This window comes from Opisthocomus hoazin, chromosome 12, assembly GCF_030867145.1.
Source record: "Opisthocomus hoazin isolate bOpiHoa1 chromosome 12, bOpiHoa1.hap1, whole genome shotgun sequence".
Classification (NCBI taxonomy): Eukaryota; Metazoa; Chordata; class Aves; order Opisthocomiformes; family Opisthocomidae; genus Opisthocomus; species Opisthocomus hoazin.
Genome location: NC_134425.1, coordinates 206257 through 220318, shown reverse-complemented (window position 1 = coordinate 220318; position 14062 = coordinate 206257). Strand labels below are relative to the sequence as shown.

The 14062-nt window shown below is 43.6% G+C and overlaps 1 protein-coding gene across 1 annotated transcript in view; it reads right to left on the bottom strand.

Annotated features, from left to right (window-relative positions):
• Window positions 1-11086, bottom strand: part of USP10 (ubiquitin specific peptidase 10) — a 56514-nt gene extending 45428 nt beyond the window's left edge. The window contains exon 1 of the mRNA XM_075433749.1: window positions 10979-11086. Within this exon, the coding sequence (XP_075289864.1) occupies window positions 10979-10999 (21 nt within the window). The 5' untranslated portion in view covers window positions 11000-11086. The remainder of the gene's footprint in view (window positions 1-10978) is intronic.
• Between the last annotated feature and the right edge of the window lie 2976 nt (window positions 11087-14062).

Sequence of the window (14062 nt, the reverse complement as noted above, 5' to 3'; positions counted from 1 at the left end):
TGAGCAGACTGCTGTTTCAGTTTGTCAAGCAAGCTGAAAAATACACTGGAATATAATGAAAAGCGGGGAAAAACAGCTGGCCTCTGAATAACTGTAGCTAAATGCTGTGGAAAATGAAAATCTATTCCTAACAGCACCACGGCTAGACAGGTCACCCACACAATGCTTTTCACAAGCAACTACTCCGGGCAGGATTTAAGCAGTCTAAAATGAGGTGAAGTAAAAATTAGCTATCTGGACTCCATCCTGACAAGGAATACAGATTAGCACCTTCAGAAGGCAGTTAAGCCCACCTACCCAGGACTGATATGCCCCTTCTGAAGTCCTAACTTTGCTTCTCAACCCTAAATTTTGCAAGTGCTGAATGCTCAGAACTATAGCTGAGTGAAATGACACAAAACTGGGAGGAGTGGCGGATACACCAGCAGGCTGTGCTGCCATGCAGCGAGACCCGGACAGACTGGAGAGCTGGGCACAGAGGAACCTGATGGAGTTCAACAAAGGCAAATGCAGGGTCCTGCACCTGGGGAGGAACAACCCATAGCACCTGTATAGGTTCGGGGCAGATCTGCTGGAGAGCACGTCTGTGGAGAGGGACCTGGGTATCCTGGTGGATGACAAGTTGACCATGAGCCAGCAGTGTGCCCTTGCTGCCAAGAAGGCCGGTGGTCTCCTGGGGTGTGTTAAGAGGACTGTGGCCAGCAGGTCGAGGGAGGTTCTCCTGCCCCTCTGCTCTGCCCTAGTGAGGCCCCATCTGGAGTACTGTGTCCAGTTCTGGGCTACTCAGTTCGAGAAAGATGAGGAACTACTGGAGACAGTCCAGCGGAGGGCTATGAAGATGGTGAGGGGACTGGAGCACCTCTCCTACGAGGAAAGGCTGAGGGAGTTGGCCTTGTTTAGCCTGGAGAAGAGAAGGCTGAGAGGGGACCTTATAAATGCTTATAATTATCTTAAGCGTGGGTGTCAGGAGGATGGGGCCAGACTCTTTTCAGCGGTACCCAGTGACAGGACAAGGGGCAACGGGCACAAACTGAAGCAGAGGAAGTTCCAGCTGAACAGGAGGAAGAACTTCTTCCCTCTGAGGGTGACGGAGCACCGGAACAGGTTGCCCAGGGAGGTTGTGGATTCTCCTCTGGAGATACTCACAACCTGCCCGGATAAGGTCCTGTGCAGCCTGCTCTAGGTGACCCTGCTTCGGCAGGGGGGTTGGACTAGATGATCCCTAGAGGTCCCTTCCAACCCCTACCATTCTGTGATTCTGTGAGATTTAACCCAGAAAGTTTAACAGCGATATAAATGTGGTGCAAACTCTTATCAAAACCACATCGGCCACCAAAAACAAAAAAAGACAATGCAAAAGCTAATGATACCCAGAGGTCGTACAGGAGTAACCACTCCAGCAAGGCACTACACATTTAATGGTGACAGTAAGAAAAAAATCTGGGCCATCACTAAAATCAAGCACCACCCACTCCATTCACCAAAGCCACACAGGTTTTTCTCGCCTTTTTGTTTTGCTGGATTCACAATCCCACCTCTACTGCTGTGCAGTTCTGGCACAGGCTGAATGATCAGCGAGATGATTATACTTAGTCTGAGAGAAAATGATCCAGATGATTTTCTTTTTTTGCACTGAGGTAATCAGGGTTAAGAGAAGATGAGGAACGAGGGTAAAGCAAAAGGTTCAAGTGACCAGGACCAAGAAAGAATGAGCCTTCCAACTTTTGCAAGTTGTGACCTGTTAAAAATGGGTTATAATCTCATAGAGAAACAGCCAAAAATAAACCAGAGAACTTGTGAAAAAAAATTAGTAAATGAGTCAAGGGGATCATACAAACGAAACACAACTACTACAACATAATAAAGACTCCTATATTTTAAGCTCTGTGACTGCTGCAGTTTGAGAGTAATTCTACAGATGTTCTTACTCTATTTTCTCGCTGCAGCAACTCAAGCCCCTTCCACCACTTCACCACATGACATGCGTCTATGCCGTACATCCCCTGGCAGACAGAAACTGAGGACACCATGTATTGCTTTGATTCTCGGTATACAGGCAGCCGTCCATCTCTTCTACCAGCCTGACGCATGGTAAGCAGCAGGTGGAAACCTGAGAGGATCTGGCACTGCCCGTGGCAGCAACTGTGTATTTTGAAGTGATATGCAAGTTAAAATGAAAACTGGGACACCGCACATATTCCACCTCCTCCTGAGTTAGTTTTAGAGCTTAAGTATCTGCAATACAATTTTATGTAGATGCAAGATAGCTACTAAAACAAATGCACAGATTAATACACTGCTGCAACTAAAGCACAGACAGTAAGCATATTAAACACCCAGATGTTTAAATGGCAGCATTAAAAACTGGGTATAAACGTGGCAGCAGGTTTACCATTTGGTAACAATGCTGTCAATTTTAAGACTTTGGGGGGGAGTTTGGTTGGGGGTTTTTTTGGTAGCTCATTTCAAAAGAATAACACTGATAGCAGTGCTATTTCACGTCTTTTCTTGCACAAGATCTTCTGTTACCATTCAGATTTCTTCTGCACATATGAATGAACAGAATGCAAAACAGAGCACACAAGGTATTTCCCAACTCATTTACAATATTGTAGATACTGAAATTCTCTTGCTTTCTGAAGGCAAAAAAGGGACTAATCCAGAGTATACTCTGACATACTATTACTAATAAAGTCCACAATGCTCTGAGATCAGATAGCTCATGTACCCTCTCCATCCAGGGAGAAGCTGGAGTCACCACTTCCTTGGCCTGTACATCCAGCCACCTACAAACGGGCATATCGAAACACGGCAGGACAGACAAGCACAATGCAGCACTGGCTCTTCAGCTTCCTCACTACAAGGACAGAGGCAGAAGGAGCTGCTCTCTGCAGTGTCCCTGCTCACCCCATTCGCCTCCACGAGCACATCTGCAGCTCCAGCACCTTCTATCCTTGCCCTCATCCACTTACGGTACAGAAGACCGAGAGCATTTTAGGGGATCCCACGTAAATACTAGCAAATTGCCATCTAATCCACAACGCTGACAAGGCTGAGCAACAACGATGAAACTACACCCTCATATTTCAGCCTGCATACTGCAAATTTATAATACTTTCAAACAACAGTAATTTAGGCAGCTTTTGAAAGAACATGCTTCTCATGTGGCTATACATTGCCTCCTTTGGTCCCAAATCCAACAAAAAACTCTTGCAAATCATAAAAACATGTTTGGTAAACATGCTCAGTCATTCATATTACTGTTCAAAATGGCTGGTTTGCAAATAAGGCAGAAAATACAAACTGAATTAAGTTTCAAATTAGTGATATCTGCCATTATCAAATATTGCAACCTCTGGCTAGTCAGTAAGCACACTGAATGTGTTGGACACTCACACCTGGAGCTGACCTTCAAAGATAACACAATAAACAGCTGTTCACTAATTGCAAGCACTTTTTTTTAAACTGTCCTAAAATAACTAAATCTGAAGCACAAACACACAAAATTTGGAATACAAACCAAGTGACTATAAAATACCTTAGCTCTTAGCTAAGCCCTAAGATTTCTGGCTAGAAAAAAAGAAATTGGACTACTATAAAGTCATGCTACCATGAAAATACTGTACATGCACATGCTATGCAGCTCAGCACGCAATCAAGCACTGCTTCTAGGAATAAGGGATCCCTCTAGCCCACTGCAACTTCCCATCAGCAGCACAAAGCAAAGGGAGAAAATGCGCACAGCTGCCCTAACGCATTGTTCCAGGGGTGAACACTGATGAGTACTCAAGGAATTCTCTATTTTAAGGATGCAATTACACCAAAGGAGAAAACTGTAACAGCCTTTATGTGACAATCATTAGTATTAAGTGTAATACATGTCCATTGCCTTTATCCTCCTCAATTAAAGAAACTCTCAGTCTTTGGCAACATCTGAAACACTGCACGCCAGCATCTGGTATTCACAGTCATTTTGACTCAGCAACATGAGTGACCAACACAATTCAGTGTCGCATTTGAACAACACATAAAGTTCAAAAGACTGAGAATGCAAACCTGTTGACATGAGAAGACTCAAGAGGATAATTTCTTCTGCTCTGAAAGCTGACTACTCCTCTTTCACACTTCTATGATTCTGCTGCGCTTACATTTTCTGTAGCTTGCAATGCTAGGATGATAATTTTATGTATCTTATTCTTGGTTGCTGTGAATGCATATTAACAGCATAAACACTTTTTTGTGGTCTTAAGTTTTGTTAGGGAGCTTTCACTATCTGTGATTCGTGGAAGCTTAAACTTCTTGTCAAGGGGCAACAGCCTATGGTCACAGCCTTTAGCTGAGAAGGAAATGGGCACTGGGAACTGCCTAAATAAGTTGTCTTTGACTTTTTTCCAACTTTATATCAATTAACTACAGTGCTCCACAGAAATTTTAAACAATGGCAGCTTTGGTTTTGTATCCCAAAGGTAGCAGAGGAACAGCAAGTGAGGTTTTCCATGCTTTAGGGACTTTACAACACTATTTCTTACTTTCTTGGGTAACAGCTAGCTATTAGTAGAGACGATATGATTTAACAGATAGACTGAAGTAGACTGGAACTCAAGAAAACTTGATTCTTCTTGCAATTCAGCTGTAACCGGCACTGACAATGACTCTTTCTCTCTCTGCTTTATTTGCCTCTCCTTTTAGCATACATACCCCTACCTAAAATTACAAGACCATCCCATATCATGTACCAGTATAGCATAATTTTTAATCAAAGCCTAAGTAGCACGGTCCAAAAACATTATTTGAATACGATTAATTGTCTGTTGCTACCATTAAACTAAGCAACTGAACTTTTCCATTTCCCTCTCCATCCATCCTAATGCTTGCAGCAAGAATCAAAGGGACTATCAATATCTTGCCTTTATGTCCCCTTTTTTTCCTGCCAGAGTAATTTCTTTAACTCCCACCTTGTAAAGAAGGTTAGCTTTGAATTCATCTTGCTCTTTAAAACTTACACTCGGCCTGTTCAAGGAAGAGCCATCTGCAACCGCAACTCTGCTTCACCCGACAAAATAGGAGCGAGAATACCTGTGGTTTGGTACCACGTACAGCATGTGAAGTCTGGATAGATCAGCACATCTAAAGTCACTCTTGCAATCCGATACCTGGTAATCCCACCTGTGTTCCAGGAGTTTTCAAAGCTAGTAACAGGTTCAACCAACTTAAAACATGCGTATTTTTGCAATACAGGCTAAAGAGCAAATTAGATACATGTTCCTGCTGAGACAGGTATGTGCATATGGCAAAGCTGTTAAGTACTCAGGACAAGAAGAAAATTACCTTGATACTACACGAATCATTATCAGTAACATGTTGCTACACTGTCTACAAAGGAATCCCACTCCAAGATGACAAAACATTTTCACAACAAAAGCCTTCACTTCTTTGCATGAATATATACAACTTCTGTATTTTAAGTTACACTGGTAAATCCATTGCCAGCCTGCAACATTCATGGGGAAAAATGAGGCAGGAAACCTGTGAATCACTACAGCAGACTAAATGTTGTACGAAAAAACACGTCCGCTGCACTGGGGGAACACAGCACTGCTATTTCTGCTAGTATGTTCAGTTTGATTCAAACAAAACAGAGAGAAGTCTTCCACACACTCAATTCTTTGAAGAAAGCCTACTTTCTTAGACATTTTTTCAAATGTATCTTTTCACAATGCCTTTAGAGATAAGTTCTTCTTTGCAGTTTCTTACAGATAGGGCATTCTTCTCTTCCACCTCTAGGCTGAAGCCCAATCGGGGGTTTTCCTTTTTCAATAAAGTAAAAAAGTTACAGAATCCTTACATGATTTTCCAGTTTGTGTTAGCATTACATTCAATGGAAGCTGATCCATATCCCTTTCTGCCCTACGATAATTCCAAAGCAAATAACATACAATGTTCCTTTTAAAACTTCCATACGCGATATGAATTCAGATATAAAACTGTATGCAGCAAAATTCCCAAAAGCACTCTTGCACATTTCTTTCAGTTTGTATGGCACTAACATTTGTGACTATCATAGGATCTCAAAAAGGCCTTTCTTAATTTTGTGTTAAACAGATGTTTTTCCATAAGGTGTATAACTTAAATAAGCCTTAAACAAACACTGTTAGGGCTACTGTTATTTAAGCTACCTCCTGCCTAACCACAGATGAAGAAAAACAGACTTTGCAGCATGCACCAAAGATCACTAAATCTTATGCTGCCAAACAAGAAGGAAAAGTTTTTACATGTATTTAAAATATCAAGAGTATTTGCAATTAAATTAGGTATCAGAGAGTCAAATACAAAAGGAAAAAGACTGATGTACTTCAAAGTTTTACTCTATAGTGTTAACGAATATATTCACTTGAGTGCTAAGCTAACACAAACACTTGAAGTGTTTTAAAAATAATCAACATGGCAAACATTGCTAGGCATACTTAAAACATGTAGTCTTAAACACATACATTACAATTTTATAAAGTAAAAACAGGGTTTAGATTACTTATTTTAAAACATCAGACTTCTCCATTCTGAAGTGTGTTTGTGTACACACACACTTTTTTTCACCATGAAGCATAACCCTTTGTTCCATAATCCCCAGCTGTATGTTTAATGATCACACATAAAACACTTCCATCAAAAAGAAAAACCGCAGTTCTAGCATGTTTAATTCTTTGGAAATGAACATCTACACTGCTGAAATGGCATTAGAGTGACAAATGACTATAATCCAATGGCCCAAGGCCAGCAACTTCCATTACAACAGATTTGGCTGTTTTGTACGACACAGCATGTTGCATGTGTATCACTAAACAGAAATCAGACTGCTCAGTTTACCTGTGAACAAAAACCCACTTAACTTTACAAGTATTTTAACAGCTACATGAATGGAAAAAGCAGTGCGTCTAAGCAACTGCCTACAAAAACTGGATTTATTAATAGGTAAACGGCTGGATCCATTCTAAAGTCTCCGAATCAGTGCTATAGTCTACAACACACAGAATAAATAGCAGTGATTCACAAAAATTGTGGGTTTTATTCTATTATTTGCATGCTGCCATATAGTTCAAAATTTAAGTTCTATGTCAGTTTTCCAAGAGTTCCTTTTTTTAAGTTAACCAACCCACATTCACCCACTGTACTCTGAGTGGATTCACCATTCAGATTTTAGAAAGGGAAACGATACCTTCTGGCTACCTAAGCTCACAACTTCAGCTGCAGCCTGCATTCCCGAGACCGTGGAAGCCTAGAACTACTCACTCCAGAGGCAGAAGTTCTAGCAAAATGACCAACCCAGCCCTTTCTAAGCAATAAAAGCCTGACAAAAAAAAAAGGGGGGGGGGGGCCGGGAGGGAGGGAGACAAACACAGCTTCCTTACCCCTTTAAAAGACAGAAGAGCTACTGAGCAGGACGGGAGAAGCAGTAGCTACAGCAGGATGATACGCTCAGACACCTCTCTCCAAATATACCCACCAGCAGCCCTTGCCCAGAGCCACCTTTAATTTTGTGTTCAGGGTGTCCCCCATAGTTTTCAGCACATTTCAGGAACCTGACAGGCAGAATCCACATTGCCCTCCCTCCAAACACTTCTTTCTGCCTGTAAAGATACTGTAACATTAGACACATCTGCACGGATGCAAGCAAGGCACCATAAGAAACTCATCCAGCTGCATAACAACCTTTTTTTTAAGATTATTTTTGAGCCAGATCAATTTCCCAATCAAAGTCACACACAAACATCAGGCAATACAGTGCAAAGACAGCACAGAACAAATGCATGCCTGCTACTTTTTTCTTTTTTTCCTTTTCCTCCAGAAACAGCACTGGCTTAAGGGAACATCAAACTACACCCTGCCAGGGAGCAACACTCCAAGCCAGCCATAAAGAGGTAGTTTGCAGTGCAGTATTTCAGGGAGTCGGATTGCATGCCCTGTTCCAAGTTCCAGTTATTCTGGTTGCCAGGCCAGACACAGGCTTGGGTGAGGATGAGCAGCTTATGAGCTTGTTCAGCTTTTTCCAAATGCAAACTCTACTGGTTTTTACTTCAGTTGGGGTTTGGGGCAATATGGTACATTTAAAAAGGCACTGAGTTAATTTGACACCACAGTAATGGTGAAAGAACAAAACAAGCATAAACTATTCATTCTGCTATTGGTATCCTTTCTTCTGCTTAACTTGTTTTCACAAGATCTATAAATAACACATTTGTATTAATTCTTTCTATGAAAAACATTAGGAAAAGTGGCTAAAACAACTGTTTATACAGTTCCTACAGAGCATTACTCTTTCCAAACAGGGAAATAGTCTTTAAAATGTCTTTTTTTTTAAGAACATTTTTAGATTACCTCGATGCTAAATGTTTTCAACTACATCCAGTGTTAAATCAGCTCAACATCTGTAGTGTCATACAAAACCTGTAAAGATACAACAGGTTTACTTCTAGCTCACCTTAATAAAAAAAATTCTTACAGATTTGGAATACACTCAGAACACGCCCAGAAAACTGACAGCAACACTTAAGTATCTTATTAAATTATTATGAAATAATAACATGGAATACAGAGGTACAAACAACCAGCAACATCTAAACTGTGTTACCACATACTCATGTGCTTGCTGACTAGCTGGCCATCCAAAACACCCCTTTGAAAATATATGCTATGTTTTCTTTGTTAGAACGTGCAAACTGACTGATGAAATATTTCTGCCCGCTATGACATGAATCCATTCACTGACAGAAACCTGACTACGCATTTTAGCTATTAGAACAGCATGATTTCAAGACTTTTTTCTCCCATGTGACAAAAAAAAAAAGTCTCAATTACGATACACTCAAATTACAGTCACACAGAAAAACTAAGCACTTTTGCCTAGGACTCTGCATTAGGACATGAACACAATGACTAAATAATGTTATTCAGTCCTGTGCTCAGAACAGACAACTTTGATCAAAACTCTGTAATTTTTCTACTGATCTGCAACACTACCATCCTAAAATAAAAAGGAAACATCTACATGTAAAACTGCATCCCTGAACTTATCTTCAGGTTCTCCATCCAAGACGTCAAAACACTGTTACGTTACTTTAGCATTACAGCACTATATTGCTCTAGCATATGTATTCACGTAAATCCCATACATTTCAATAAACTGTTCACATTTGGGGAAAAAAAAAACAAAACCCAAAAATTGGCTATTTAATGATATGAACAACGCATTAACTGAAAGTATCTTACAGATTTGCTTCTGAATTATACACAAACAGCGATCCTCACAAGACTGAAACATCTATCTTTACCTATAGAGGGGGTTGATTTTATATAGTGTATGTACAAGTTATGACTAAAGATGAATTTACAGGCTAGTTTTAATTACAGCTATGCACTGCTTCACCATAAACTAACTCATCAGCTGAACTTTTTTTTCATTTCAAAGTACACCAACTTGATTAAGTATAGACACAAAAATGTTCTTAATTCTCCTAAATCAAGAAAAAAGCTGCAGTGTAAAACCCGGTCTTATCAAACTGACCACACGCACTGCTGTCTAGTACTGAGGGGAGGGGAAAGCAGCGAGTAAAACAGCTTCCGAGTTGGACACTGAATCCTTCCAACTATTATTCATTAGGATAGTAAAAAAAAAAAAAGTCCAAAATCAAGTTCCCTGCAATTAGAAAGAAAAATTGAAGGATACAAAATTCTAAAACAATTTTAAATTTTAAACAAACTCCAGAAAATGCAACTGCCCTCAGAACACCCACATTAATAAAATCACATCCCTTTCTCTCTCAAACATAAATAAATCAAGCTGGACAAGAAATGTCATGACAGTTTTCACCGATTACAAACTTTTCTTTACAGAAAAATCATTGTCAGTGCCACTAGCGCACAACTTTATTACACGTGTATCTTAACTGAGTTTCGGAAAAAACCCCACAGATTTCAGAATAAAGCATCACCTTGTTTAAAACACTTAAATTTTAGGAAAGATATTTTCCACCACAAAATACAAGGTTTCTTAATAAAATTATCTTTAACACAACCAAAGTTTTATGAAATTTATTATTTAAGACAATGTTGTATCAAGTCTTGCAAATACACACCTCAGTGCACCACACGTGCTGCCTGACATTTTTGCTTTAAAGGTTTTTTGAGAGAAAAGCCGTAGAGGAAAGAAATAGCAAAGCTAACTCATTCAATCATTTCCTCTAAGCACACCCTAGATTAGACCAGGAATCGAGCTTTTAACTTCCAGTGAAAAACTACCACGATTGCAGTTGGGTGGTGTGTTTTTTTTTTACCTCCGTGCAGAAATCCACTTGCTGGTTTAGTTAGTGGGAGACGGGGAAACTGCACACGCATCCCCACGCATAGCAATCTTGCAACACTCAGCCCTTTGCACCCCAATGCAGCACTGAGGTTTATTGAGTGTTTGGGCGGAGGGGGGCGGGGGGGAGGGGGGATTAGTTTACAAATCTCCTTATTCCCTTCTCATTATAGAATCACTTCTGTCTCTCCCCCCCTCCAAAAAAAACCAAACCCAACCTCTCAAGTCTCTTCCAACCACCCTTGCCCCGCAGCGGCTCAGATGGGGGTACAGCCCCGACTTGACCCCGCACAGGACTCCCCCAGGCCTCCCCCTCCCCTCCGCTCCTTCCCCCTCGCCGAGGCGCGCTGACACCGGTGCGGCGCGGGGCCGAGCCCCAGCACACCGGGCCTCTCCGCGGGGCAGGGCCGCGGCCGGCAGCGCGGGAGGCCGCCGTCCCGACCGGCGGCGAGGCCCCTCCACCGCCCCGAGGAGATTCAATGAAGCTGCAGCATCACCCTGGGCCTACTCCCCGCCACCACGCTCCCCCCCACGGCGAGGCGCGCCGCGGGCCCCGGCCGCCCCTCGGAGCCCGTCACGGGTCCCCACAGCACCCCAGGCCGGCAGCGCGGGAGCGGACAGTACCTGGGCGCTGTTCACAGCCATGGTGCCCCGCGTCCGTGGGGAGCTCGGCGTCTCCCGGGCGCCTCACGCTGCTGCCCCCGCCGCCGCCATCTTCTCTCTCGCACGCACCAGCCGGGCGGGCGGGCGGCGCGTACTGCGCCTGCGCACAGCGCCGCTGGGGAGAGGCGGGCGGGCGGGCGCGCCTCTGCGCCTGCGGCGGGCCAGGCGGCGGCTACGGGCGGTGGCGGCGCAGGCGCAGTGGCGGCCGGGCAGGGGATGGGGCGGCCGTGAGGAAGGGACTCGGCAGCGGGGGCGACGTTCTCCGCGGAGCTGCCTCCCCGAGAGGGGAGCGTGTCAGCCCGAAGCGGGAAGGAGGGCGAGGCTGCTAAAACACTGCCCCTTCAGCCCCTGGGTATCGTCTGGGGCGGGGGAGCCGCCGTTAGGCGGGTGGCCATGAGGGCCCAGGCTGGGCCGAGCCTGCCGCCTGCAGAGTCAGCGGCGGGAGCTTGGTCCGGCGCTGCTCGGCCTGTAGCCATGGAACCGTTGGCCCAGCTGAGAAACCTGGGCAAGGTAGCACGGTGTGCTACCAGCGTGAGGCAATGCCGCGAAGGAGAAACGCAGCTGAGGAAATGCAAGCGTGCAGGCAGGCTGCCCCTGAGGAATTAGTAAGGGGTTTGCCTCAAAAGCCCGTGAAAGGCCGTGTGCTGAGGGTTTCTCCGGCAGGAGAGCAGGTGGCTGCGTGCCCATGTGCTGGCAGAGCAAAGCTGGCCCGTGTCTGTCCCAAATAACAAGAGTTGGGAATGGGTTCATCTGGGGAAAAAAAAAAAAAAATTGACTAAGCCAATCTCATGATTTTGAGAGGACTGAGTCATAACTGAATATTGAACCCCCCCAGGCAAGAATCCGTTAAAGTATTTGCTAATTTACTCCATGTTTTTTTCCTTTAACTACCGAATCCTGTGAAAGTCTGCTTCACTTGGGAAGTAAATGTTAAGAGAAAGCTTGACATTACTGCAAAAGTTGAAGAGAAGAAAAGAAAATACAGAACTTTGTGTCCTTGGCTGTTCGGAGAGGAGATTCACTGTAAATGGGAAGAAAATTCATCTGCCTCTCTACGCTAAGGACATTTCCCTCTTATGAAGTGCAACGCTGAATGTGTGCTCATGACAGCAAATGATATTCTGTATCAGCTCCTGTCCTTTTAGTTGGCACACCCTGCTGCTGTTCCCTTTCTTTTGTTTCTAGCAAGTGTTGCTTTTCTGTCCTAAGACAGAGAACTACCCGTGAAAATGGCTGTTTAATATTAAAAGAAACAAAAAAGGGAGACAAATGTATAGTCTTTTTGCATACAGCATTTCAAACATCTGAAACCCCCTCTTCCCTCAGGAGTCTAATTTACAAGGCAAATAAATGGAGTGAAAACCCATAGGTAGCTCATCTGGTTGAAGACAAAATTCCCTTCTGCCCACACTACTGCCTAAGTAAACTGACCGTTTTTGCTGGAAAGGCTGCCCCTTCAAATGGCTGAAAATACAAATGAGCGCAGTGCCTCCCGCCTGAAAACCAGTTAATTCAAATACCAGTACTGTTAAAAGCTGTAGCTGATGGTGCAAACTGACATGGGCAGAAAGGACATCACTGTCTCATAGTCCAGCAACGTTTAAAACACCTGCGATTTTATCCCGTCTTAACACACAGTTTCATCGTAAAGTCTGTTAACATTTTACCACAGCATTTTGTAATAACGTGAGTTTTGTAAGTTTTATTGTCATAACATGCTTTGAAGAAACTTACCTGCTGGGAAGTTTCTGCCTTGGTTCTGCGTTACCATTCATTTTTGCCATTTTTAGTGGTCTGTTATTGCATTACTGCTCACTGAATTGCACAAAGCAGTTTTATTTTCTTCTATCCTTTATGCCAGTGGCCATGAATTATAGCTCCCAAACAACATGTTGCTTTTCCAACTTTAAAAAAGCAGTGCTCTAGTTTTCTTTCTGTGTATCCACATTCTTAAGATTCATGGGGTAATGTTCCTCACAACGTGGTACAGTACTGACAATTATTTTATGAACTGATCAACAACAAATGAGGTCCGTGGCTATGGAAGTAAGAAAGGATTGTCTGACATTAGTTGGTGAGCCAAATAAACAGCTCCTAGTTAGCTGCCTCCCAGTAACTGCTGTAATTGTTCTCATGCTACTGTAAATGCAGAGTGCTTGGGAACGGCTCGCATTTCCATAGCATACTCCACATGATTTCACTAGATCATAAGACCTGTGCTTCCGACAGTGCTCAGGAGGTGAAGGATTTATACGTGTGACTTTTCTGAAGCAACCGGTGGGACCCACACCTCTGTTCTTTCAGAGGCAGAAGGGAATGTCTTCCCGTAGTGCTGCAAGAACTGGCCGATCACTGCAGGAGGTTTGCTGCTGTCTGTGTGGAGCTTTACGAGCTCTGAAGACTGTTTCTCTGGAGATGCAGAACTTCTATTCTAATGGTTTCTAGGTACAGTCAGGGTTTTGCTACTTCCTCAGTCATTCCGGTAATGAGATTCAACTGGGAATTAAAAAAACAGTCAGTACTATACTGTGTTATGGCAGGACCGAAACACAGAATGCAAAGGTGGCTGCTGTGTAGAGAAAACCCAGAAACATTATTTAAGGCACCAGGAGCCTAAGGGAGCATAGTGGATCCAGCCTCGTACCCATAACAGCACAAAAATGGTATTGGGGAGGGAGCTCTTTTCACTCCATAAGCACCGTTGCCAACCATAAAGTATTTACAAGCAGCAGTCATCTTCCCTGGTTGGATCTCAGGAAGGGGCTGCTGCTCGTGGGTCTGTTGGCTCCTGGTATTTTAATTTTTCAACAGCAAACCCACCTACTCTAGGTCAACGTCCACAGAGGTGTCATCGGCATGACCTATCAAACGCAGCTGCCGCAGTGCTCCTCCAGCATAAGGTCTATGGAGACGCTATGAGCTTTGCCAGAGGTAAATCGAGCTGCGGTCACAGTGGTCACGGGGGCACGGAAGCCGTTCCGTGATGTGGTGATGGGGAAGAAGGAACAGAAGTCACTGCTGAGGTTTTCCCAAAGCCTGGTACTT